The sequence below is a fragment of the Acanthaster planci genome, linkage group LG09 (genome assembly GCF_054643075.1).
Source record: "Acanthaster planci isolate LZ-2023a linkage group LG09, COTS_SCS, whole genome shotgun sequence".
Lineage (NCBI taxonomy): Eukaryota > Metazoa > Echinodermata > Asteroidea > Valvatida > Acanthasteridae > Acanthaster > Acanthaster planci.
In genome coordinates this window covers 15673899-15699988 of record NC_141785.1, presented here as the reverse complement: position 1 = coordinate 15699988, position 26090 = coordinate 15673899, and the positions used below count along the sequence as shown (strand labels likewise).

Here is a 26090-nt window from a genome sequence, read left to right as displayed (position 1 = left end):
AGATCAGTCTCTAATTCCTCTGGAAAACCAACAATACGTCCCAACGTCGGACACCTGCAGAATTTGCATGTCTCGTGCGCAACCCGCTGATTGGTCGAAAGTATGTCGCCAGGTGCATCTGAAGCCAATACACTTTACAATACATTCCAAAGCAAATTGCGTGTTAGCTCAGTACGAGATTACGCTGTATGCTTTTGTCTACAGTTGTTTTTATTGTTTGCTGCTTTTCTCGACGTGTTACCGCCTCTTGCGTCAGTGTACTTAAAACCTTTCCAAGTGGATTTGGAGCAGTGATGTTGACGCCATTCTTCGAGTCTCAAGAAGCGAAGTGACACTGCAAATGTATGCTCGCGGTAAGGACTCTGCTAGATACATGTAAGCGCGGAGATTGTCCGGTAGGTTTTACACACAACTTTCTCTTTTGATTAACACTGAAATAAAGCAAGTGCTACATTTTGAATGGCTGCAAGTGTTGAAAGAGCGGTTACTCTGCAGTACTGGGGGAATTCAAAATTAACAGAAGGCAATGGAGACTGTATTTGCGTAGCAACTTTACTTTTAGGCCACCGATGCACTCGTTCGTTTCACTCATTAATACATGTAGGCTATCTTAGTTTGTGTACTACTGTCCATAATTACCTTTGCAGCACATGCAGTCTTCGCTTCTTTAAAACACGCACTGTTTTTTAAATTACTCTTTGTGGAGGACACAAAAATGTGAAATTACATGTAATTATCATGGGAGAGGTGTCCTAAAAGTAAAGATACCCTATGAGTCTCGATTAACGTATTTGATGGCAATTCCCTGATCGCTGACAAACCTCTGTCACAGTTCTGTCCGCTGAATCCCGGGCAACACCTACGCTCTCTTGTCTCTACGGTACGAAGACCGATGTAATATCTCGGCCGAAACATTATCCTTCAGGAAGAAAAACCAAAAAGGAGAAGTATCAAATTCAGACATGTCAACTACAGGTTTGTCGGGATAGGAATTCAAACCGGCAGCATAAATAGACATTATGAAACCAGAGTCTTATCAACAATTTAATTTCTAATCATATTTTTATTTCGTCTGAACATCCTTTGTAGATAGTACGGGTAATCTCCGGACTGTAGCGCGATAAATGAAGTAGTCCAGTCTGTGGGTCACATTTATTAGTTGGCTATGCCCAAACCATTTATCTACATGCGTATGTCATTTGGGAATCGTGATGGCATTCACGTCATCACTTCTAAACCATGGCCCCTGCCAACAGCCAGCCAAACTTTTATTTACGCAATGAACACACACATAGTCGATCTCAAGGTGACACTTGTTTATGACACATTTCCAGCAGCTCGTCGGCTAACCAGTTTGGTAAGTACCCCGCCGTCCCTCCAGGAAAGGTGTCATCTAGGAGGTGACGGCAAGGCTTTCAGCGGTAACAACCCTTGACAGAATTGGACCAATTTGGGGGTCGCTGTACCCTTGGCCTTGTTGATTGTGATAAGGCCGGTGTGTGTGTCTTCTCTTTCATCCCTTAAGACGGAGAAATTTTTTAAGGACACTTGGGAAGATCATTGTTAGAGAAAAGTTGAAGTTGAAGACCCAGCTCGTCACTCGTTTTCACCCATTACGTTTGGCTAAGCCCGTGCATATACCAACTGTGTCCTAAGTGAGCGATTCAACGCCCTATTCTCGTGTGTAAAATGCTCTGCTATTTTGTATGTCTCCCTCAAACCTTCATAATTGGCGAATGCCATTTCAGAATTACTTCTTTCTTCCGGATGCTCCTGGCCAAATTCCGCAAACTTAAAATTAAATTATGATTTGTTATTTCAAGAAAGGCTAAGGTAGTCCTTAAGGCAAGGAAACAAGTAGAAGCCGTCCTAGCTTGGTATTAAATGGCTTTGCTCGGGGGAGAAATGTGTTTCTGTAAACTCGTCCTTTCAAAGGAAAGTGTACTCTCGAGATAACGATAGGCGGAGAGAAATATGGACGTCAAACACAAAGCCATATTTCCCGTGGCGTAACTATTCCGTGCCGCGGTTGCCCCCTCCCCCGATTTGAAATCTTGAAATTTAGGCCTAACATTCTATTTACAAGCCACACTTCATCGGCTTTTGGTCCTCCCTGAAAAAATAAGTGCATTTCGGGTTCCCCCAAATGGTTTTTACCCCAGTTACGCGGCCACTACCTATTTCCATGTTAGAGCCCAACTAACATCTCTTGGTAAGACTTTTCAATAGGTACGGTACTTACACATTATTTTGGTATGGGCAGAAATTGAATTTAAAGTCTGACATTTAACCGACATGTCATGCTCACAGTATTAAATGGATGGACAAACGGCAGCTCTACAGACCTTGCCAGCAAGTAAGTGTTCCAGGCTGTTTTAAAAGTGGGCAGGGTTACTCCGATTCCAAGCTTCTTTCAGCTTGTCTTTGGGAAGAAGGCCCGTGTAATTTACAGGCAATTTGGTAAAAATGAGAAAATCCGCGAATTTGGCCTTGCAGCTACCGGTATGGTTCTAGAAGACAGAATTATCATTCGCAAAGGTGCTTGACGACGATCGAAACCAAAGCGCTATATTTTGCTCCCCTCTGTCAAAAATGATTAGCGGTGAACGTTCGCACCTCCAGAATCTTTAGTCCAAATCCAGTTTAGGAAAGTGCGTTGTAAGCTCCCGAGCGGCTTGTGGTTTCGTGCCTCGGTCATATTCAACATCATTTTTAATGTGTGGTTTAAGTTAGCAACGTTAACAAAGCACACGATTTTTGGGGAGCCACGGGATACACCACAATGAAGTTCTAAAGGCAGAGACCTTTTGGCTCATATGTGGTTTAATAACTCCATGATCTGATCAGCTGCAAGTGGAGTATAATGGTCAATACATAACAGCTGAACCAAACTGATGTGGTAATCCTTTTTGGCATGGGGTGATGTTTCATGAGCAATGTACATGTAGGTTTGAAGAAAGGGAAGACTGATGTAAGCGAGAGCCGCAGGCACGTCTTCACATCCAGTGTGGAGGAATGGCTCCGGATTTCGTTGGCTTTCTGAAACATAGTGGTATGCGAGAGTTTTGTTGGGGGTGTGTTTGTACTGTGAGTGGTTTTGTGGTTTGCCGCCAAAGGTTGGTGGCGGGTTTAACCCCCTTTTATTCTCCCATAGATTTGCCACACCTCCCGACGTTTCTGTTCAAGTTTTGACGGGCCTATTTTAAACACCGATGCGGGTTTGGGCTAACCATGGTGGCAGCGTTTGTACACGAGCTGTAATCGAGCTTTCTCATTTGATATAAAAAGAAATAGTATTACAGTTTGAGTCGAGAAACGTAGCAGCATGACTTGAAAGCTTGGGCCCAACATAACAGCGGCTATAGAATGCGCATTCACATGTACAACCTCCGACAATCTGCAGTTATCATTCGACCTCGCCCCTTCACAGATAATGAACGGATGACATTGCATAACTACGCGTCCAAAATAATGCTATCTTGGTTCGTTTTACAATGGAGATAATTATTCTGCTGTTCTGTTCGGATGTGATTCTTAAGATATAATTGGTCTGCGCTTCGACATACGTGCACAGACTGAATGTATTAAAAAGTAAAAGACGATAATAGCTTTAAGAAAATTTCCCAATCTTCACGGAAAATCAAATGTCACTTATATAAAAATGCGACTGAACTACATGCATTGGACATTTTGGTATAATAGCTTTACGACAGCAATTTTCACGGGGCAACTGAGAATGGAATGAAGAGACAGCTCACCTGTATGACGTCTTATCGCAGTCTTTCCTGCCGAATGACCCGTAAAGTGACTGTAGTTGGTACTTGCACCAATTGGGCGTGGTCCTCTGTACGTACATCTCTGTGCCATTTCGAATCGCGCACGACACCTGCCTGGTTACTATGAAGTCGCACCAGTTGCTTCCCCTGCTGAGCCCAAAAAATCCAAATACAGCATTGATTAATACTGTTTCCTCTTTATCTCTTGCATGGTTTAATGCCCCACCCCCTTTCTGCGACTGCCGATGAACTATTTTCGTGCTCATCGTTTATTTACATTTCCGTAATTTAGGTATATTTTCAATGGGCGAGTAAAAGGTTTGTCAGGGATGGGACTCTTCGGTGAAATTTTGCCCATGAATGATGCCTCGGTGCGCCAGTTTCACCTAGCTGATAAACTCGTTGCTGGGCAAAACCATTTTAACAACCAAAAATTTCATTGGTGTATGGATTTTTAGATCCTGGGTATCTGGTGATAGTTACATTATGTATTTTCTTGCTTAGCAAGTAGCAAAGTAGTAACAGTTCAGTATTAAGCCAATCTGGTGTACATGCCTCTGATGTCAGCTGCATAAAAAGGATGGATTTCCTCTTCATGCTTTCGAATAGGGTCAAGTTTGTGAACTTCGCCAGCCCTTGATATTACCCCCAGCTTTAAATGAGTAACTGTCCCTAGACACGCCCCTCTGTGGTCCTTGCGGCTACGTTTAAAACAGGCGCATTGTTTCTTCCACAGATATCACCCTGTGCCGATGAGTCAGTCCACGAGACAACTTCATGCTGACGTCATCACAGGGGAAGAGGAAGGATCAGGTCTCCACATCGAGATTTGTGCTTGATGAAAACTGTGTTTCCTCACAGTAACCGAGTCGGCCGTTGCCATGAAAACGCGGGGAATCTGCAGGTTGACTGGGTAAGTTCTATCTAGTGTATGAAGCAGGTATGAACTTGGCTTGACGGCAACAAATGTCAAGCAAGCCAGCAGTGCAAGGGGTTCGAAAAGGGCGTGGGATGATGGATCACCTCAGCTGATTCCAACGACCCTTCTGACATGGGGTCCTAGGGTTTATAGGGGGTAAAATTCCTTGCGCTAACGGATAAGTGAACTTCAAACTGACTGTATTGACTATTGAGCATTGAAAATAAGCGTTCAACAAATTATGTGCGGGTCAGGAAAGGTACCGTACTGTTCTGTTTGACATTAGCTCTATGCAAGAGAAACCCTACTTTGTGTTAATTGATGGTGCCTGTTGATGATGCCCTAAACTATAGACAACACAACGGGGGCACTGAGAGTTTTCTTTTATTGTGAGTACATGTATGTCGGGGACATGTACATACAAGTACCAGCTCTATGCAACGTAATAATGCATTTGATCCGCAGAGTTATCCAACTCTGACATATTGCTCAAAGCATAGGCCTCTAATTATCTTACAAAAACTCATAAAATTCACTAACTCCTTCAACACTCAGAATATACCTTACCTCCCATGTTATTCTGGGTGGCTTTTCCTATTGTAAACATCCAAAACGGTGCATTGCAAAGTCATGACCGCTAAGTTGATGGCACCTGAACCCCTTGACCGTGAAGTTGACAGGTACTCCCCTGGGCCCAGACCGCTGCTTCTCCCTAGGCACCAGAGAGAGTGTCGTAATTGCTTCACTGGGGGAGGCCTCTGAATATGGAAGTGTGTGACTATTGTTCATTTCCGTTCAAAAGGTACGCTCCCCGGTTTGCTTTGAAGTAAGATAATGTTGCCCGATGATGTTCTGTAACTGCGAAGAATGTCTTTTGCTAAACCTTTACGTTACATTTTTTCAAGATTGGGTCGGGAGGGGGCGCCAACAGGGGCTTTAAAATCAACCGAAAGGACAAAACGATTTTTTTGGTTAAATAAAAAAGCGATTAAGGGGCGTTGTAAAGTGTGGACGAAGTGTTACCCTGCGCGCGACAACTGGCATCAAGCATAGGAAGCTGGCATTTATTAAAAGATAATAATATTTACATCAACGATGTAATTTACATACAAAAGGCTACGCCATCCCTACGTAATGAAAGATTCCCAAGCCGTTAGCGCGAGCATATTAAGAGAAAGATAGGTTAAATTAAAACAGTTGCGTGAACAAATTCAACCATCACTATCGATCATTGACTTCTTGGTCCAAGACTAGTATTCGACAAATCCCTGTCTTGCAGTCTATTTTGAATCATAAATGATGAACATTATGAAACACTCTGAAAACCGTCATGCCAACGCCTGTTTACGCATAACCCCTAGCGCTTACCAATGCACTTTAAGGGTTTATTGATCACGTGGATTTCTTATCGAATAACTCAAAGTCTTGACGTTTCCTTTAAGGCAGTATCTGTCAGGAACATCCAGTATCACATGGCGTGGCTCTACCCCACGGGCTATATCATGCACACTGGCCACGACAACATACTTGTCAAGTTATCAAATCTGGGGCACTGAGTCAGCCCCTACAGGGGAGTATCCTCGATGCATTTTGTAAATTGCCGCTCCTGGAAGCACGTGTGGACAGATGGCCACTGGATGTTGCCTTTTTGAGTTTAAAAAGCGAGGTAGTAAGTCGGAATTCGATTCGAACCAACGTCATTGTGGTCTTGGTTTCATCTGTTAATCGAACCCTCATGATCAACGTGAACTTCACCTCAATAATAAATAGTTACGAATAGACTGCATTCACGGGGGACCCAATTTCAGTCGAATTCCCCAACGTAGTGTATTCATTTGAACACATTATATTTAAAGAACCAGACTATATTCTACGTTTTGATTCCAACCCCCGAAATCAACTGGTACCATCCCATTAAGGGTTTCAGTTGTATAAAATGCCTTCAGTAATAGCCGATGACTGAAATCGGTTATCCCGCAAATACGGTCTGCTCACGAGGTAGAGTAAGTCAAAACAATCGATCTTTTACAACACAACAGAAATGACAGCTGTCATATAATCTCGGGACACGTCTGTTTATTGCGGCGGGTTTCGTCATTGACTTCTTACAAGAGTCCATTTAAAAACATCTTGCATACGGTCACCCTTACTCTCATGTTGTAGTTCAAATATGCCTTTTGACTTGTCTTCGTTTAGGATAACATGTCCTATAGTAACAACATCCTTTTCAAATATCAAATGGCCGCCACGGGTCTCAAGGAGATTTTAAAGTACATGTATCTGGTCCATCCACTCGGGGCGTGACGGAGACATTAAGTAAAGCATCCTCTGTCCTCTTATCAACCGGCAGATCTGGGAGAGTGAGCACACGCGTAGCTAGGCCAATCAAGGCTAAACGTTTTACCGCTTTCATCCTGGCCTTATTTTGTACGTCATTAAAAAAAATGCAACGCGGAGCAGGAAGGAAGAGAGGAGCTAAAAGCGGGGTGCCGCCTGGCTTGGGCGACGATTTCCAAGACAGTACCTCACCACTTTCGAGACGATAGCCTCCAGACATAGAGATAGATATCATATCGACCTCTTGATATTTGCGGCGGGAGCATGTCGTCCCATGATTTCATGTACTCATATTTTTATTTATAGGCCTACTTACATTTTTATCCCCTGGTGGAACAATCTGAGAACACATCATTCCACAGTATTGGAAACCATATGTCAGGACCCCATGTTTAAACATGGAAATAAAGGCTGCAGGCCTCTGTCAGTCATTTCTGCTGCGAAACTGTTTGACGTAGGCCTACACGGAAATCCTTCTTTTTATAGTTTATTAATTTGATTAAACTAGGCAAAAACATACGTTTAAAAATCCAGGATGACGATTTCAGCGATTTAAAGAACATAGTTTTGGCAAGTTAGGAATAACCATTGAAAAATGTTTCAGAATAACGTGGGGGATAGGAGTGCCTTGACAAATTATATTTAGCTTAAAACTGCAAAAGCTGGACTAATTATAGATGACAGAGAAAAATTGAAACAGTGTACTCTTCTTGTAATATTTTAGCTGATGGAGTCTGGAACTGATTTACAGGTGATTCACCGCAGTAGGATTTTCCCTGACCCAGATACTATTTCCAAAATGACTTAAATGGTAACTCCAATCTCCGGATACATCTTTTTCCTTCTTGCTCAGTTCTTAAGACGATGCAGGGCGATAAACTGAGAGCCTGAGACAACACTATACATACGTATACTGTAATAGGAGCAACTCTATATAATGCGTCAAATGTGTTGGTCTGGGTGCCAGACCTGGGGGTTCCTTACTAAAGTACGGTACTTGCTCGGTAAATGGGAGGGGTCAATCCCCCCGTGCTCTCACACCAAAACGAAAAATGTAATAAAATATTAGTCATAGTAGTAACCAAAAAAAAAAGTGACGTCCAACTACGCGTAAAGGTAAGTGCCCCCGAAAAACTTCCGGGATTCGCCCTAGACATAATTATATTTATAATTATAGCCTATCGGGGGATCGCAAAGCTTGCCGCCGATAGCCCAAATAAGGCTGTAATATCCCACTTTCACTGAGAAAACCTCCAATAAATTCGGGTTGTACACAAAAGGTTACGATGCGCCCCGCAAGTAGACCCTCCCCCCTTCCCAATTTATCAGGATCCTCCACCAGAGAGATATCGTAGTATCTGACTGCAGCTGGCTCTCACCAAGCGTGTTGTTCAGAAAGATGAAAAGGGATCAACCATAAAACCGGCAAGCACTTTTATTCCAAATATCATTTCGGATGGGAGGTTATCTTTGCCGGACGCAACGCTAACGTAAATCGGATGTAACATATTAACTTGTGTAACCGGGCCTTGTCGTCCCTGAAAAAAAAGTTAAAATGTTTCGTTCATCGAAGGTCAGAAGGAACTGTTCATAAGTTTCCCAGCCAACCGAGGAATTGCAGCTTATTGTGACCTCGAGACCTGGAACATGCATGTGACTTTCGGGCTGCCTCCCTTTTCCCCTGTTTGAAGGTCTTCTGGAAATGTGGCTGTCTGGAGTACCTACCAGGAAACAAATGACTCAGGGTCTTGTCTAATCCAAAATAAATAGTCGACACGTGCTCTAGAAACTAAACGGCCCATTTACAAAGAAGTAAACTAGAAATAATCACTTCCCAAAACACTCATTCATAAATACGCATACATTTCAATGATGTTGTTAAACTTGGGTAGACTGCTTTTTGACTGTCTTCCCAAATTATTAATGTCCTGAAAATCCCAAGAGCAAACAAAGTTATGAGTAACGAGCTCATATTTCACACGTCAAGTAGACCATGCATTAGATCCACAGACATATTATCAGGAGAAGGGGGAATTTTTTTCGGGAGGGGGCAAACATTTGGAAGTTCTTTATGTAACCTTTTCTGGCATTTCTAGCGTTGAGGCTACATTCTAGGGCTCTCCGCGTGATTTTCAAAGCAAGCAACAAGGAAAAATTTCGAAAACGCCTTTCTCTCCTTACTTTGGAAAAAGTGCTACGGGGGGGCCCTCTCCTTGCTCCAACTTCCACCCTTGGTTTTAGGAATGTGAAAGTGCAGGGTGTACTACCCAGGATAGTTAGAAGGGGGGGTCGAAATACGATAGCTCGGGAATCCCCATGCTTGGGGTCCGGGTGCACGCTCATCCGGGAATTTCTTTTAAAAGACACCAAGTCCTGCAACCAGAGTAAATCCGAGGTGTCACAATAAACCATCCTCAGAGTATCTGTGAATAATTATGTATCTTTTCTGTCTTTCCCTTTCAGTCTTTTAAGTACTACACATACCTTTATGAATCGACAAGAGCCGTGGTTGACTGGTCAAACAATTAAGACACCTTGCACACATATACCTTTGGGAGCATCTTCCATATACCTACATTCAAACAAACCCACTTACAATAGAATAGTTTCTGTACCCCCACTCTGGTAAGGAACGTAGCTGTATATGCATAAGTTTTGGTTTGAATGAGAATAGCAGTGCAGTGAAGTTTGAAGAGCATGAGCCAATGAGGTGTAAATTAGTGGAAGGTTGTTCAGTTTGAAAACAGAGTTAGGGCAGTCGTCTCCCATGTATCTGAGCGAGTGGATGTCCCATCAGCGTGCTCTGCTGCAGCGACTTTGTGTTGCTTTCGGGTGATTCAGGCCCGAAGAGAGATCTTTTGAGAAAACCCGACTTAGAAGAATTTGCAGCTCAGTTAGATTTTGTAAAATTGTGTTTTGAGCACATTTTGGCGCAATTTGTATCTTTACTTGGCACGTTTGAGGGAGACAAGCCAACAACATTGACCAGCAACCGTAAGTTAAAGAATTTCATTTTTTTGTATTGAATGATAGAAATACTGTTTTCCTTATCATATTTATTATGAGATTCACCAGGAATAAGGGCGGAATCAGGAATTTGAATTAATTTAAGGGATGTACTAGTAAATATTTGATAATTGCGCTCCTCCTGTAAAGTCTGACGTTGATCTACAATTGTGTCAATTGAAGTAGAGAATCCCAAGATGGAAAGGTCTAGAAGTACTACAATTAGTGCTATTCTAAAGGGTGTATGGAAACGAAATTGATGTTTCACTTCCTGATTTGTGACATAAAAGTCTAAAAGCAGAGCAAATTTGCATGTTCAATTAATAGAGTTTTGAGAATTTACCAAAAATTATGAATTCACAGACGGCCCTTGGTGACTTTTGATGCCCTACTTTGGTCTTGATGGTCTTTCTCGAATCTTGATGGCCGGCATCGCTTGATGTTTTGTTCCGAGCCTTGATGGAAGAGGAACGCGTGGACACTGTGGAGACGTGATATGTGTGGACGTGTGGAAGGAGGCCATTTGAAGTGGAGTCAAACAGGAACTAAGCGATCAACTCACAGAATTTATACCGCCTCCACTGATAAAAGCCATCAAGAAGTCAGTTTTAAATCCTATATCATATATAGCCTTTCTTTGAGTATTATGTAAGTTTTATTTCGTGCTAAATAATTATTATCATTGTGGATAATAAGGGTGTGCCTGGGACCGAATATAAATTTGGATCGAAGTTGTTGCATTGACCTCATTGAACTAAACTTGTTGACCGCCAATTGAATATGATTTTTGAGAAGTGGAGTACGAAATTTACGGGAATGTCACGTAAATTTCATGTAAACCGTAATAACTCAGCGGGGTAATTTGATTTTATACCATTTTGACTCTTGGGTAGAGTCAGATATGTACAAGTTATTTTTTACTTGTGACTGAACTTTTGTAAATTATCATTGTGAGTTGCATAATTGTAGTGTAATGAACTAACAGAAATTATAGAAGAATTCGTGGACTTGATTTTATTTGCCATGGTTATTGAACACTATTAGAGATAGGTGACTAGTTCTGACACAAGGCCTGTGTTTTGTGGCTGTTTCATCAGTGAAACAATTGAGGAGTAGAAAGGGGGGGCGTTCGAACCCTCTGAACCCTTTCCCCCGCGTCCGCCCTTGAAATGTTTCACGATTCGTATCGCCATGTTGCACGTCGAGTGATTTCCTACTCTGCGCCTGGTAACGCAAGCAGTCACATAATTCTTGGGCGCGTGTGCTTAATGCTAAGCCCTTGCGACTTGTGGGACTGGACCTGACTGTATGTGGATAGTCGCCACGACTACTCAAATTCACTAGTCGGCCCACACCTAGCTAAAACATACCTCGCAACATTTCGGCGGATGTCCGTTTTTGAAAAGTTCCACGACTGTCGTCACATTACCCTTAATCTGTTACAAATCCACGTGCTGCCGTTTGTCTGAGACGTGATCACGTTTGCATCAACAGAACGGATCTCAGTGATCAGGGATATTAGTCCCCCTGTCACATGACATTTCCTTTGCAAATGTGAACAGTTGTTGTACCGACTTAAAAGGCTTTCCTTAACATAACATTCATGTTCTGGGAAAGAGCATTAGCATGACGAATGACGGTTAAATGAAGTGTGTGAAAAAATAGATGCCAGGGCAGACTTTAATAGGCCTAATGCACGGCAGGCCATATGCGGTGTACATGAAACAACCTATTTTAATCCAGTATCAACCAGTAAAAGTAACTTTAAATTAAAGGCTTTTAAAATTAGCACAAATGGCTACCCCAACCGAACTAAAATACTGTCCTTTGTAGTTACGACTGTTGTTGTTCGTGCGGTCTTATTACTGGATTCCCCGGAAGAGGTTGATTATCAACTGTTATTTCAGCACATTGGCCGCAAATCCACGAAGAGTATTCTTACGCTGTACTTTAATTTCCTGCAGAATGTAGCTCTATGGTGTTAGCTTGTTTATATCATGACACAGCATACTTGCAGAGAAGTCCCTGGGTCTACATGACGACGAAACATCAGTTCCTATTTTTCACTTCTCATGATCTTCTTTCAACCTTTATCAATGGGACGTAAACGATTTAAAGATTATTTCGTAGGCAAGTACCTCCTTCGTCGATTATCTACAGCCCTTGCTATTTGCCGCACGGACCTTGAGAGTACTGTGATTGTTTCGAAATCTTCGAACAGCGAGACATACAGTCTGCCAAGAATATTTCCAAGTCTAACTTCGTTCTCCAAAGTCTGTTTGATGGGGGTGAAGAACCTGAGCCCGTTTGGGGTGAAAGAGCACGGCTTAGGCTATTCAGGAGAGTGTTTTCACTGGGGTAGAGGGAGCAATATTATCTCGGAGATACAATGCTCGATGGACACTTAATTTGGTACGGAACCAGAAAAACTTATTAAAAATGCCTATAGGGGCCTACAGATAGGCGATACACGTGCAAATACGTTGTGCGTGTTTCCAATATTTGCTACCACGTGAATCTAAAAACTACCCCATTAAGCTGGCTTAAAAAAGAACACAGGCATGGATTAATCATGTAAATCAGTCGAATGTAATCGATGTGACATTATACTGAGAGGGAAAATACACAACTCGATAGGAAAAAGAATGTATTTAACAACTTTGCATAAACTTCCACTGTGTATACACACGGAAAATTTCTGAAGGTTTTGGACGACCGACTCTTAATTGCCAAGTAACCTTGAAAACACTGTCCGACTGCAAATTTGATGCTGTCAAAAGTTGCGCAAGACTTCAAAAGAAAAGTCATAAAAGGCTAGAATATTTGCAGCAGCTGAGAGTAAAAATTTCCACTCCCAGTCATTACAGAGGTTTTTCACATGACGTAATATGACAGGCAAAGGCATTTCAGGAAGCGTGTCTGTGAAGGCGCTCGCATTTTCCGAATCTAGGGCCCTTTTCCAATACTCGACTTGGGCTCTGTTTCAGGCTTCGTTCCCAAAACCAATCCCCGATTGTGGGCCTGAAGCGTTTAAATTAAATTGGATTACTGTAATTTCTGGCTCTCTTGCATCTTATTTGATGTTTTGTGGCACTATTAGACTAACTACTGCGCTTACAGCTTCAAAGTCAGGTAGTAAAAAAAATAGGTGAAGCCTGAGACGGAGCCGAAGTTGAGTATTGGAAAACGGCCTAGGTATTTTTATCCGGTGCGTGACATCGTCATACTCGCTTACGCACCACGAATTGTACGCTCCCATTGGAAGATACAAGTTCTGCGAAAACTTCCACTTACTCTATGTACAGTGGGCGTGTTTGAACTGAAGTGACGTCACACTTATGAACCGGATTGGCAATTTTATGTACGCAAGAATGTTAAAAGACAATGAAGGCGCGTGCGTTTCCGCGCACATCTGTGCACGATGAACGCTGACACCAAAAATCACGTGACTGAAAATCTCTACAGGGCTGAGACACTGTCGTCAAGCAAACGTGACATGTAGGCAGCGATCCAAGTCAGGCTACTCAAACATAGAAACAGTGACACTGCATGTATTCAGACAGGCTACATGGTTTAGCACCGTATTGCATGTTTCGCAAGCTGTCATCGACAAGCGACCTATGGAAGTATTTATTTTGGAAAGGTTGGGCTGGTGTACATTCTCCAACTAGAAGGCCAAATGTTTTTATGTAGGCCTGGGGATAGAATGACGAGTGATAAAATACATTTACCTTTATTTTAACGATAGCCGAATAAGAAAGGTTATCAATATAAATAATACAAAGCAACCGGTTCCAGTTTTAAAATAACTTTTTTAGCTTTATAGCTTTATATAACGCTTGAGCGCTATGTTGGTGGTATAAAAACGTACGAGGTTTTAAAACTTGACCAAGACAAAGAAACAAACACGTTTTAATACACAAATGCTTCGTGCTGAAGCCTTCACGCTTCTTTTTCTTTCCTGTAGATTAACTATTTCGTCTCGCTTTAAGCATTTTTGCCCAACGGGCTTAACGCAGAAACTCATGTTTAGACTTTTGTTATGCAATCAACTAATAGGTCTCCGCTTCTTTCTTTGATATGATTCAACAGAGAACCTACGCACGCTCAAGGTCACTAACAACAAACTTCTACGTCGCGGAATTGAGTGAACTGAATACCACTAGCCCGATGAGTTCCTGGATACACAGATTCCCACAGTTTATCCAAAGCGACGGCTTGTTTCTAGAGTGGGTTATTATCCTCAAGGAAGGTAAGAGGAAACATTTGAACCAAGATCTGGGTTAATTACGCCCTCCAGTGGCATCCCATCCAAGAGGCGCCAACACCATTTTAGGTTGTTTGCGATCTAAATCGTGCATTATCCTGTTCATGACCCTTATGTACCTCTTTTATGACCCAGGACTGATCTGGGGTTATAAGTTGTGCCTCCCAATGTAAACTGAAGCTACTGGCTGCTTCCAGGTGTTGAGGTACATTTTAAAGGGGGAAAAGACCAGGGAAGATGCTAGCGTAGGCCCTATAGTGCCTAGTGGCACCATGGTGGCACAAAACAAGTGGAGACAAAGTCTATGAGATACACGCCCCCTAGTCGTCCTGGAATTCCCGATTACAAACTAAAAGGAAGAAAAGCTTTGTATAAACACCACCACCCAATCCACCTGTGCCTCTTCCAGAAAAATCTTTCTATACTACTCCCTAAGAATCGAATGAGCTCCACTATGGGAGCTACTCTATGCATACGCGTCACGTCTGGGGCACGAACCTGCCGGTAGGAATGGTGCACACAGCCTTATCATCTGAATGCGGTCACTCTGTCACGTTTAATTTTGCCTACCGTACCTCCCTTTTTCTTGGGTAAAACTTCTGTGTTTTTTTTTTTACATTGCGTTTAAAATTAATTTGTAGATGAACGCAAACCCTATGAGAGGAAATATTTGCCATCAATGCCATTGCTGAATCACGGGAACGGGTTTTTCCTCCTATTGGCAAACTTAAGAGTTCTTCACCCCAATCAGATGATGAGGAATCTTGTTTTGTTACCTCCTTGCTTCTTGCCTTTGGCCCCGAGCTCTTGTTTTCGTTGCGATGAGCACGGACCGTTCGCGTGTTGTGGTTAGGCTTTACTCCCCAGGCGTCCAACCACCGACAAATAAACAGGCCACTAACAAGTGTCATTCTTGTCTGTGTACGTGAACTTTGACTTCGCTAATGGACCAGGGAGGAGACCCAGATGACTCAAGACGAGAAAATAATGATCACGGCAGGCCCACTTCACCCTGACCAGACCAAACCATTAATCGCTTGCAGTCGAAGTTCCAATGTTAATTTGATCATATTGAAAATTTTTACTCTTTTGCTCAACATCGATCACAAATAATGTTCTCCACATAGTGGTCACTACCCCGAATTTCAATCCAGTGAGATGCGCGTTTTCGCATGCATACAACTCTGAACACTAAACTGACAATCATACGCTAGTTGGGGTGTTACAGAATTCCTAAAAGGAAGAATTTGCAATCGTTTCACAACACCTGTGAACAGATTCAAATTCTTTATCTTGAATCCTTGACATAGCTTGACACATGAGGAAGGAAAGGGGGAGCAAAATAATAGGACGGAAAGGTCATGGTCACACGGTACATGGTCAGAGAGCCGATCAAATAAAATAAAATTACGAATAAGTTACGGCATCCATCGGCAAATATAAAAATAACCATCCAAGATGTATTTTTGCGTTGGGAAGATGTTAATTATATATAACGGTTTGCCCGTACCCAACGTATATTAATAAGCACTGTATGCTCAGTGCTTGTCCGAGAGCTTGCAAAAATTTTTTTCGTGCTTATTAATATACGTTGGGTACGGGCAAACCGTTATATATAATTAATAACCATCTAGTCGTTGATCACTATTTTACAACGCGTTCGATTTGGATGTCGTTTTAACGACCGAGTGTATAACTTTTTCCCCTGGACATTAATCAAGTTTGGCAAGCAAGTTGACGAATGTCATATATCACGGCAATATGTCACCAGCCGGCATGAATACAAACCGGCACAACAGCCGCTGGGCGTGAGCCATAAATCTCCCTAGATCTTTGCACCTGCAGTGTAAATGCTAATGGCCAGTGCTACAAGGTGCCGGGATCTGTCTGATGGTCTTGACTTCATCGACGCAGATACAGGTCTAGTTGTAGTTGCAGTAGACTCGGAATGGAAGGAATCTTGTAGAGGGTCACAAACCCATTACTGTCACCCGCCTAAGGTCAGCCGCAGGTGTGTCAGGTTCCTAAACCACACAATGTCGAGGTGGTTTTCTTAATGTCGGATGGCAGGTCAGTGTGATTTTAAGTGATTGCATGGGCCAAACCCTTGAGGGGGAAGGGGTAGACGTGACGTTTATAAAGGTTCCTGATGCTAGTTTGCTTAAGAATAGTCTGCGCTCACCTGTCGGCCCTCTACACGACTATGTCAGCCACACACTGCTGTGGAGGCAATAAAAAGTATGTGGAGTTTGTGGGTTGATTTACGAGGTTTACGTGCCATGCACTGGTTTAGCAACTTCGATAATTCCTCGGCAGATTCGCAAAGTAACTTTTACTTTTAAGACAGATTAATCAATTAGTCCCTTCAAGTCTACTTGTTTACTAGCAGTGACAATGACAAATGAACAGTTTAGTCGAATAGTGACCCTAAGCACATATATTTCATTGGCCCTGGGTTGTTCCAATGAAAGTTGTGCCTCGGATAATATCTTCCTTCTAAATTAATATGTTGGAAGAGGAGTGTCATAAAAAGTTGTGACTCCTGTAGGCCGATTCAGGAATGCGCAAGTGTGGAATTTGATGTGCCAATAAAAATCCAATAAGCTATTACCCCTTAACGCTAAGTAAACTCTCCCGCTGGCAACATAACAGGCTTGTTTGATCACCAAATTGGTATCCAACGGGGGGCCACAAACATCGGCAAAGCTCGTGTGGCACCAAGGACGTTGAACATACCAAACGATGCTGTTGGCGTTTTCCGCCAAAACATCGCTAGGGAAACGCTGCAACCGGGACTCTAAACAACCTTGCTTTCGTTAAAACGGAACGGTGCCCATGCAAACCATATGACTACATATGAGAAAAACAACAAAAATCCCGAATCACCTTCATGCACGTCATCCACTTATCAGCAAACACAGTTATCTCGCAGGCGGACAACAAAAATACAACAAGCCGATGTCCACGCAGCCAACGTCGAAGATAACACGGCAAGATTGACACTTGAGGGTGCGATTCGCCAATTTTCCGACCATACCAGATCTCAGTTGGGTGCTAATTGCCTCAACAAACTGATAAACGCCTGCTTAATGAGTTTCCAATAAACAGCCCAGCGCCAGGGGGAATAGCAATGATTGGTTAACAACCAGTGGCGTAGCTAGGATTTTACTAGTGGGGGTACAAAGGGGGCCCAGCATCTTATGGGGGCACCAGCTTTCAGTGTTGTGGTTTTTGGGGGTAATTTTTTGTTAGCCTTGTTCAATATGTATTCGTCCGTTTTTCAGGGGGGGGGGGAGGCACCTGGGAGCACCGGGAATTTGTGGGGGCAAGTGCTCCCTCGTGGCTACGTCACTGTTTACAACCCTGCCAGGCCGAGCGTACTTTTCAGGCACTGTGGTCCTTTCCTGTGCAAAAGGCTCACCAGGAAATGCTCTTCATGAGACCCTTCTCTGTATTATAGCGAATGACCACGTTTCACGCGTTCGTCTTGTGATGTTCACCTTCTGCATCGGTCAGTTACCGTTGTAATTTAGCAGATTTAATTTACATTAACAGTTAACATCTTATACTGGCCTTCTTTTGTCATATTCTTTTTGTTTATTTAAGCTGTTTTCTTCAGATGAGGAGGACGAAGGCTTGTCCGGTTTTGTCTGTGCATTGTATATTTTACTAGAAGAAACATTTCCGCCAGCAGCTGGCATCCTGTGATCGATAAGAATATTATGTAACTACGAAAACCAGGAATGCCGATAGATTTCAAGACCGCAGACGCGGTCGGGATAAGAATGCATTCTTGCTGTCGACCGCAGCCGTTCATAGCTTCCTTCGAACGATCATGGATATACTTTCAACTCTCTTGTGGTACTTGAAAAACCAAACCCAGTCATTAGCCACATCGTGTAACTAACGGAAGTTCCTCGTTCATTGTTTTACATTTCCTTAATTGCCAAGCTATGTGCGGCGGCCGGTGGACGAGGCAGCAGTCTGTTTATCTACAAACAGCGCTTTAAGATGACAGATAATAGATGGCATAATCCCTGCCGGAAGGAAAGCTGCAAGCGGTATTCAATAGTGAGTTCATGTCGTGAAGGAACAGCTTGACGTGAAACCAGCCGCGCGGTTTGGTAATCCAACTACTGCTCTGCAAGAGAGTTGCCATTGTTCAGTTGCCAACACATTGGAAGCATCAAGATGAACCATTGACCTTGGGTCAAATACAGAAAACTACATCAGGAAAGGCAATGACAAATAAACAACTGTAAGATATCACTAACACACAGGAAATCTTGGGGTGGAATTCGTGCGAAACTATAATTCATACTCTCCGTTTCTTCAGCCAAAAAATCGAGGGAAGTCAATTCGTCTCTTTGTAATCCAAGGACAAACGACATGATGTGATCGCTTCCTGGTACCATTCTGGTGGATCGGTGACACTGAAAGCTAAATACTACCACTGGGCTTTGAGAATAAAGCTAAACAATCATTTCTGTACATTCTAAAGGACAGCAATTAAGTAGCAATATGGCTATCTGAAAATACTTGTAGTTCTGGTGACGAAATCACTTTTGAATCTGCACACAAAGTGAACAACTCCTGCCAGTATTTTTTTCCATTTTTCTTTCTCAGTCAATTGTCTATACCATCGACTCACGTAACCGACAAAGGATGAGGAACAAACGTAAAGTGGCTGCATGGGGAGACGATTTATCAGTATTTTCATCAGACAAAACAGATACAGCTTCGTCGCGCCAAGGTCACGCAGAGATCTCCAAAGCTTTTTTGGTTCTCAAGTCCCCTTTTGCCGTAGGTGAACGAACACACAGGGACCAAAGCTAGCCCCAGGTCGACAGAGGTCAGTTTTAACCATAACAAACATGACCTGCCTCACAGCTCGGTGTTAAAGGCTTCGCACCTAACCTGGCGTGAATTCAGCTCAGACACCCTTCTATCCTGCGCACGGCGCGCTTGACAAGTAAAGCCTCCTGGAAGTGAATCACTTCTGCTTTGTACTGAGCCAACCTGGACTGGATTTTAAATGGTTGTGACTTGCGAAAGTATGTGAAAAATTCCATGTGAGGTTTCGGTTGTTCTCGACCCACGAGACTTTTTCCCGTCAACGCAGCCGTCGGGATTTAACCCTATATATCCTCTTCTCCCTTATCAACAACTTCAGGATCGGGACAGAAAGCTTTATGAGATTACAACACAGAGCATGCACAGACAACCCCTCAGTGTCTCACATTTTGCTTATTTTCAATCTGGTTGGGATACTATATCGTGAAGCATATAGGCCGACTCACATCATACATGCAGTATCACCGATAAGAAAAACGTGAAGATTACGAAAACGACGCCTCCTAAAAACATGGGAAATCAGTCACTTCTGCAAAGAAGACTTTCCTCGACCGCGGGCTGGTTACATGTTTAAAATTCATCTGAGAAGAAGAAGACGACGAACTAGGAAGCAGGGCCCGTGAGGAGCTGTCATGCTAACTTGAGCACCCCTCAAAACAGTTATGGGGCCCATCGCCATTTTGAAAATTGATGTCTACACTCCAAATAGAGCAATTTGCAGTTTGGTCCCATACTTTCAGGAATACAAGCTGGCAGCCCTGTCCCTGGATTTCATCCACCTCTTTAACAAACCACCCAGTTCATGTGCCACGAAACACTCTATTAACAGAGAACTTAGCAGTCTACAAATCGTGATTCGGTCCGCGCAGGCAATTTTGGACCTATTTACGGGCCTGTAACCCTAGGGGTGCAGACCACTAATTCAAGCGAGAATTTCTGACCAGCTCATTAGCATTAAAAGTGCCCCCCCACAGTATCTTTTGAAAAAGGAGATTGTTTGGCCCCCAAAATGGTGAGATTGTGTAAATCGTTGCCAGGATCAACTCCCTGGGTCTTTGAGCTTTCATTTGAGGGCAGAAGGGCTGAAAACTACGGTTGAAAAATGGTCCTAAGTGCCCGAGAAAGTTGAGGGTTGCCACTTGAAAAATGGCTGCAATCAGACTTCGGAAAAATCACTTTTTGGGGGGTGATTTTGTTTTGTGGGAATAATTAAAAATGTAATTGATTAACCCACAAAAAATTGAAAAGAAATTGAAAGATAAGTGGCCAGACAAGAATTTCATTTGTGTTTCAGAAATCTCAGGGATGTTGGCGTGCATGCTATTGGGCCCTGAACGGTGCTGATTTTACACTGTTTTCAATGGGGCTTGAATTAGTGGACTGGACCCCTAGGGCCAAACAATTTCCTTTTGCAAAAGATGCTGTGGGGGTACTTTTAATGCTAATGAGCTGGTCAGAAATTCTCACTTGAATTAGTGGTCTACACCCCTAGATGTCGTCGTGCACACTGATGTACTATGAACAGCGCCACCAAAACTGTCTGGCGGGCAATGACCTGAGGACGACAAGACTTAACCCACAGTAATAAACAACTGAGTAGCCACGTCTGTAGCATTGAAACTCCAGTTACACTTTGTAAGTAATATGAAGTGGCTGTATAGCCTGAATTGGGAACAGAGACCAGGGCATTCCCCCGTTTCACATTCCAAGAACTTAGTCCATGAACAGAGCGAAGGGAAAACAGATTCAAGTAACTGAAAAATAAGGATTTCCACGGATACAACACCTCGCCTGATGAGTTCTACATAGCTATCATCCAGGAGGGGTCATACAGGCGCAGCATGATCCCACAGACTAGAAGAAACTTACTCCCAATAAAAAAGATCATAGTCCATGCTGGGGCAGGCCGGAATGATAAGTAATTAACCAGTAAAAGTGGGAGAGAGATTTCACAGAACCTAACAATATGGCAAATTTTCGTGGCGGCAATAATCCGAATGTGGGTGGGAGGGTTAGTGGTGAGTGTGGGGAGGGGGACAATTTTCTTTTTATCACTAGCTCCCAAATTCCACTGTGTACTTTATTAACTGACCCAACACGGGTCAGACAGCCAAGATTTCGCGTGAATGCAGGATATATCCGCATTAGGACCTCGTAGATAAGCCATAAGACGTCAAGGGTCCAGTTTTTGGAGAAACATTTTGTGTTTATTTACCGCGATGCACTGCTTGTATTAGCTAACGTCTTAAACACCAGATTCTGCATGACACGCCGGTCTAGTGAGTGAAGTGATTTGTCGGTGAAAGTTGACCTCCCGCTCTGCAGTTTGGCATCCAAAAGCTTTTATTGAGGTTGTGTATCTATTGTTTCTTTTTACACATTCTTGAATTATCGAGGCCCGGGCAGGACAATAAACAGGCCGTGCTAGGCTGTGATTTCGAGTGACCCAGAACTAGACAGTAAACTTCAGCGGTTGACAGCCCGACTATCACGTTATTTTAACAGCAGTACTCCACAGGTTGGCACATTCTCAAATTACCTCAGAATCTAATGCTGTCCTGCAACCCGCTACGAAACGAACACTTTGTAATGTATATCGCCTTGTTTCTGCACAATCGGTTCGTCAACTCTCTCTTCAATTGGGTTTTTATGAGACTCTGGAGTTCCGCTTTATCCTCAGTCTAAAAGTTTTAAACTGAACTTTGGTGGGGTTTGATTTCCCCGGAGAAAAATTCAACGAAATCGGATTTGTGTCTCAATTTCTGCAAGTGACCCCGGATGAAAGGTGATCCTGGTTTTCATCGGTAGTGATTTGAAACAAAACCTGCCATTATGTTTAGTGGTTTGTATTTCTTGTTTCCGTTGCGTAGGCGTGTGCGTGTACTGTTTGTCTGACCAGCGGGTGAACTCGGAACAAGCGGTGGACTAAATGAATTGTGCCAGTATCAATTTTGAAATATGCATCGAAGTTCCCTTTACAGTGCCGTGGTACACTCAGATACTATAGGGGTCCTGCAACAGCTCCAGGTTTCTCATGACTGTATTAAGTCGCAGGTGGCATGCATTGGGAAGTATGGGCTTGCCATAGGCTATACTGTTGGCATTTCGGGAGATATTCAGAGAATTACTGAAAATATCTTTAAAAGAATTCCAGGAGACGCCGAAGGGAACACACATAAAAAGGTACTAAAATGCGTTTCCCACAAGATGGTGAATTGTGTAAGGATTATTTCAATGGCATATTATAGTCATAATTGCATGGTATGGAAAGCCTATCGGCTGATGTCTCGTACTTTTGTTTAACACAAGTATCTTGACTGACGAATTTAGTATGCTATAAATGTCATTTCCAACATTGGGTGCCGTAAAATGCAAGTCTGTAATGACGCTATATAGGAAAAGCGTTCTTTCGCCGTATTGGCAGTGGAGATTATTAGACCTTTATGGTAAGATACACCACTGATAAAACTCGCAAAATAATCCTTAAATACGAGTCTTTCTTGAAAAGAAGTAACAGACTTTATCCTTCTGTGAAATAGTTCAAACCAGAGTGCTTTTATTTTCAAGAAAACGACTTTTTCCCTATGTCTTTAGACGACAGTCCGCCGACCACGCACACTGAATGCCAGTATCTTGTCTATCGTAGGTCGACATACACGTAGGTCGACAGACATTTGGACTAGTGGTTGAAAGAGTGAAATGTTGTGAGACGGCCCGATGTGCAAAAAGTTATTTTTCGATACTTGTGACTCATAGTCACAACACATCCTCGTAATTGAAGACTGCCCCACAGACAGAATATAGAGGAAACCGAGGTTCTTTCCTTTTAGCATCGTTGGGAAGCAAATGCCAGCGAACGATGAGAAACAAAGCAAAAATAGAGTGGACTGTTCTTGCAGACTGTCGGGTATTGGAAATTGGACAAATTAATTTGGCGAACAGACGTTCACATCGAAAGACATTTGTTCTGTTGGGAAAAAGATGTTTTGAGAGTGTGATGAACTAGGTATGGAAAAGACTTACAACTCCAAACGTTTTTATGATTGAAACCTTGTTGGTGAATGGCAGCCAGACCTCCGTCGCCTAGTTTTTTGCTGTCCAGATGTGGGGCTTGAGGAAGTAACTACTTTCCCCTCCAACTTCGACACCTAAATCGCTTTCTGTTTGGAAGCCTTATTTTCCCACAAAGGATTCCTGAAATAACACGAGGCCTGCACAGGTGCCACTATTTCGTGAGTGTGAAAACTTCACTGTAACAGTGTAAGTGTAAACTGAAGGCCAGCTCAAGATACAGTTTCTGAGAGCGAGGGTGAGATCTTACTACAGAGATGTTACCACTGGTTTGAGCACCGTAAATTTGCGGGGGGGGGAGTGTTTTAGCTCAGTCTAAGAAGGTGTGAGAAAGGATTCACCTGTTCCCATCCACTACGCTCGAGATAGTTGAAGGCAAGCTAATTGGCCGTAATTTCTTTGATTTCCTCTCGCGTAAACAACTCTGGCCATTCCTCGGAAGATATCACACTCGGTTGTGTAAAATCTCTCGGTTTTGCCGGAGTTCTCAATGCCGAATGCGGGGGGGGGGCAGAAATGACACCATTGTGTTACCCACGGCTTCCCTTGAAACTGCGGTAAAGCGAGGATAGAGTTACATGCTGCAAACAGGTGTGTATTTCACAGGTGTTTATGGCTTGGAACTACTTCAACCCGACGACGGGGAGCATTAATTACCCCTGCAGGTGATGCAATGACGTGGGGGGGGGAATGACTCGAACAATAACGCTGGGGGTTGGACTGTCAACACCACGGTCATTCCACAAGGTTATGCGCTCTTGTACAGGGCTTCTTCGCACTGGTTACATGACATGCTCGGTGAGGGTTCCACTCAGGCCAGAAATGGTGCAGTGACGTCTGCATGGGTCAGGCTTTATCTACAGGACCTGTGCATTTTCTGATCTTCGTCTCTTGTGGTGCTATTCCGCTCGATCTGGTACCGATATCCGTTGGATCACCGGCGCGAGGTGGCGCCTCTTTCCCTTGTTCCCCCAAACCACTTTTCGTTCCCCATACCTCTTTTTATCTGTCTTCCGCTCTAAAGGTAGTGTTTAGCTTCCGTAATCTGTCCCTGGTGCCTTCAGTTTATTCAGTAGAAAAGACAGTCCTCTCGTATCATTAATGAGGCATACCCTGAAGCTTTTCATTTTCGAAGAGTCACTCACAATTCTGTAACTAGGAGCATGCCCGGGGTCAAAGCAGCTGTACTACGTGCAAGGTGACCTGCCCACCGCTTGCGCTATCTATTTCACCGAGGAATCCCCCCGTCAAATCCCCTGAGGTTTATCGACGGTGGCAAGTGCAAGGTTGTCCCGTCTGTCAACTTAAGTCCCACTCCCTGGCACAGCTGATCGGTGCAAAGCCGCGCTGTCATTGTCGGCGTGCGGGTCAAATCGGGCGCGCTCAAATCAATGGAGCTGCAGGAAACAATCCATTCGCGCCGGACACTTGGACCATCACTTCTGTTTGTCCAATATTTGAGCAAACACACCGACAGACGACGAGAACTGTTTACACGCGTTACAGAACCGGGGCCCCGCGGAGTGTAGTGGGGTGTCCCGAACTTGAACTTTTGAACCAGAGAAGAAAGGGTATTACACATTATATTCGTTTAAGCACAGACGTAGAAAAACCTGTTTTCCTATACTCGTGTAGTGGAAGAATTCATACACAGTTCACGGTGTACAAGTTTTCAACCGACTTGTTTCCTGGGAAGATAAACGCATGGTTTGCAACAAAGAGTAACTCCAATCAACTATGAGTGTAACTCTGCGTTTACTTTATGTCTTGAATGTTTACTTGGGCACTGACAGGTCAGCTTAATTCAAAACTCAGTTTGGATCCCCACAATGACGAAACTTTAACATAAAAAAATAGATACCCCCTCTAGGCCCTACATTATCCCTATAAGTATAGACACAATGCACATCCCATTCCCAGCAATCCACACGCCCAGGCAACAATGTGCTCAAGCGGACAAAGCTCCCACGATGAAAAAAGGGAGATGTTGTTAGAGACAAAGATTACAGTCTGAAGACACTGCCCTAACACCAAAATGTATTAATGTGCTCAAATGTCCCAAACTAGTTGTCACATGGATTATCTGTCCGTGGTTGGTGATCTTTACACTTTACATTTTTACACGACTGATTTTACAAGAGATAGCAGAAAAAGCCGCAGAAAAATAGCAGAAAAAGCCGCAGCTGCAGCTCTGTAATTTTAATTTCTGGTCATCTGTGGTAATTCAAAGATATTTACAGCGATGATTTAGTGAATATAGTCTTATGTTTTGAATTCTCTTCCTGTTATGAAGCTGGCTGCTTCTGCTGGTCTTGTCACGACAGGCTGGCGACGACATGGCGGCGGGCGACTGCTACGTGGCGATGTTTTTCCCAGTTGCTTATACACGTATATCTGAATTGTCTGACATTAAGCAGTGGATTTCCTCTAAGGGTGTTATCCCTAGTTCCAATAAGCACTACTGTTTTCCCTACTACACACTCGATAAGCCTCCAAGGCTCAATGATGGCAAATTATCTTGTCGCGGTGTCGACCCACAAAGGGCATATGCAAGGCAACTTAGTATGTGTCGCTTCTTTCGTGGTGGGTTTCCGAAAAGAACGGGTTGCAAAACTCGAGGCTAAGTACACGGCACTTCTTTTGTTTTGTGCGCGTAACTTCCCAAGGTGCATTGCATGCGCGGTGTTGCACTCAGTGGCTTTGCAAAACTGTGCATTTAAAAAAAAAAGTTAGTCACAATATGCTGGGCACTTTCATTTCTAACGAACTATCTGGTAAACGATACCACTGTCTGTTAATACGGGCGTTTCACAATAGTGCGCCTCCAAGAGTTTGCAAGGCGAAATCTGTCGACCCTTAC

The 26090-nt window shown here is 43.3% G+C and overlaps 1 protein-coding gene and 1 long non-coding RNA gene across 4 annotated transcripts in view; one reads left to right on the top strand and one right to left on the bottom strand.

The window, feature by feature from the left end:
- Positions 1-26090, bottom strand: part of LOC110984846 (uncharacterized) — a 41971-nt gene that overhangs the window by 6284 nt on the left and 9597 nt on the right. For 2 of the 3 annotated variants that reach the window (XM_022245404.2, XM_087141745.1), the window contains 2 exons: positions 3759-3926; positions 822-919 (listed from right to left, as the gene is read on the bottom strand). In XM_022245404.2, the coding sequence (XP_022101096.2) occupies positions 822-919; positions 3759-3926 (266 nt within the window). The remainder of the gene's footprint in view (positions 1-821; positions 920-3758; positions 3927-26090) is intronic. The other variant, XM_022245405.2, reaches the window with a different exon arrangement.
- On the top strand, positions 181-15830 carry LOC110984847 (uncharacterized). The gene is made up of 3 exons (XR_002598902.2): positions 181-395; positions 4513-4689; positions 14131-15830. It is a non-coding gene; the product is annotated as an uncharacterized LOC110984847 (long non-coding RNA).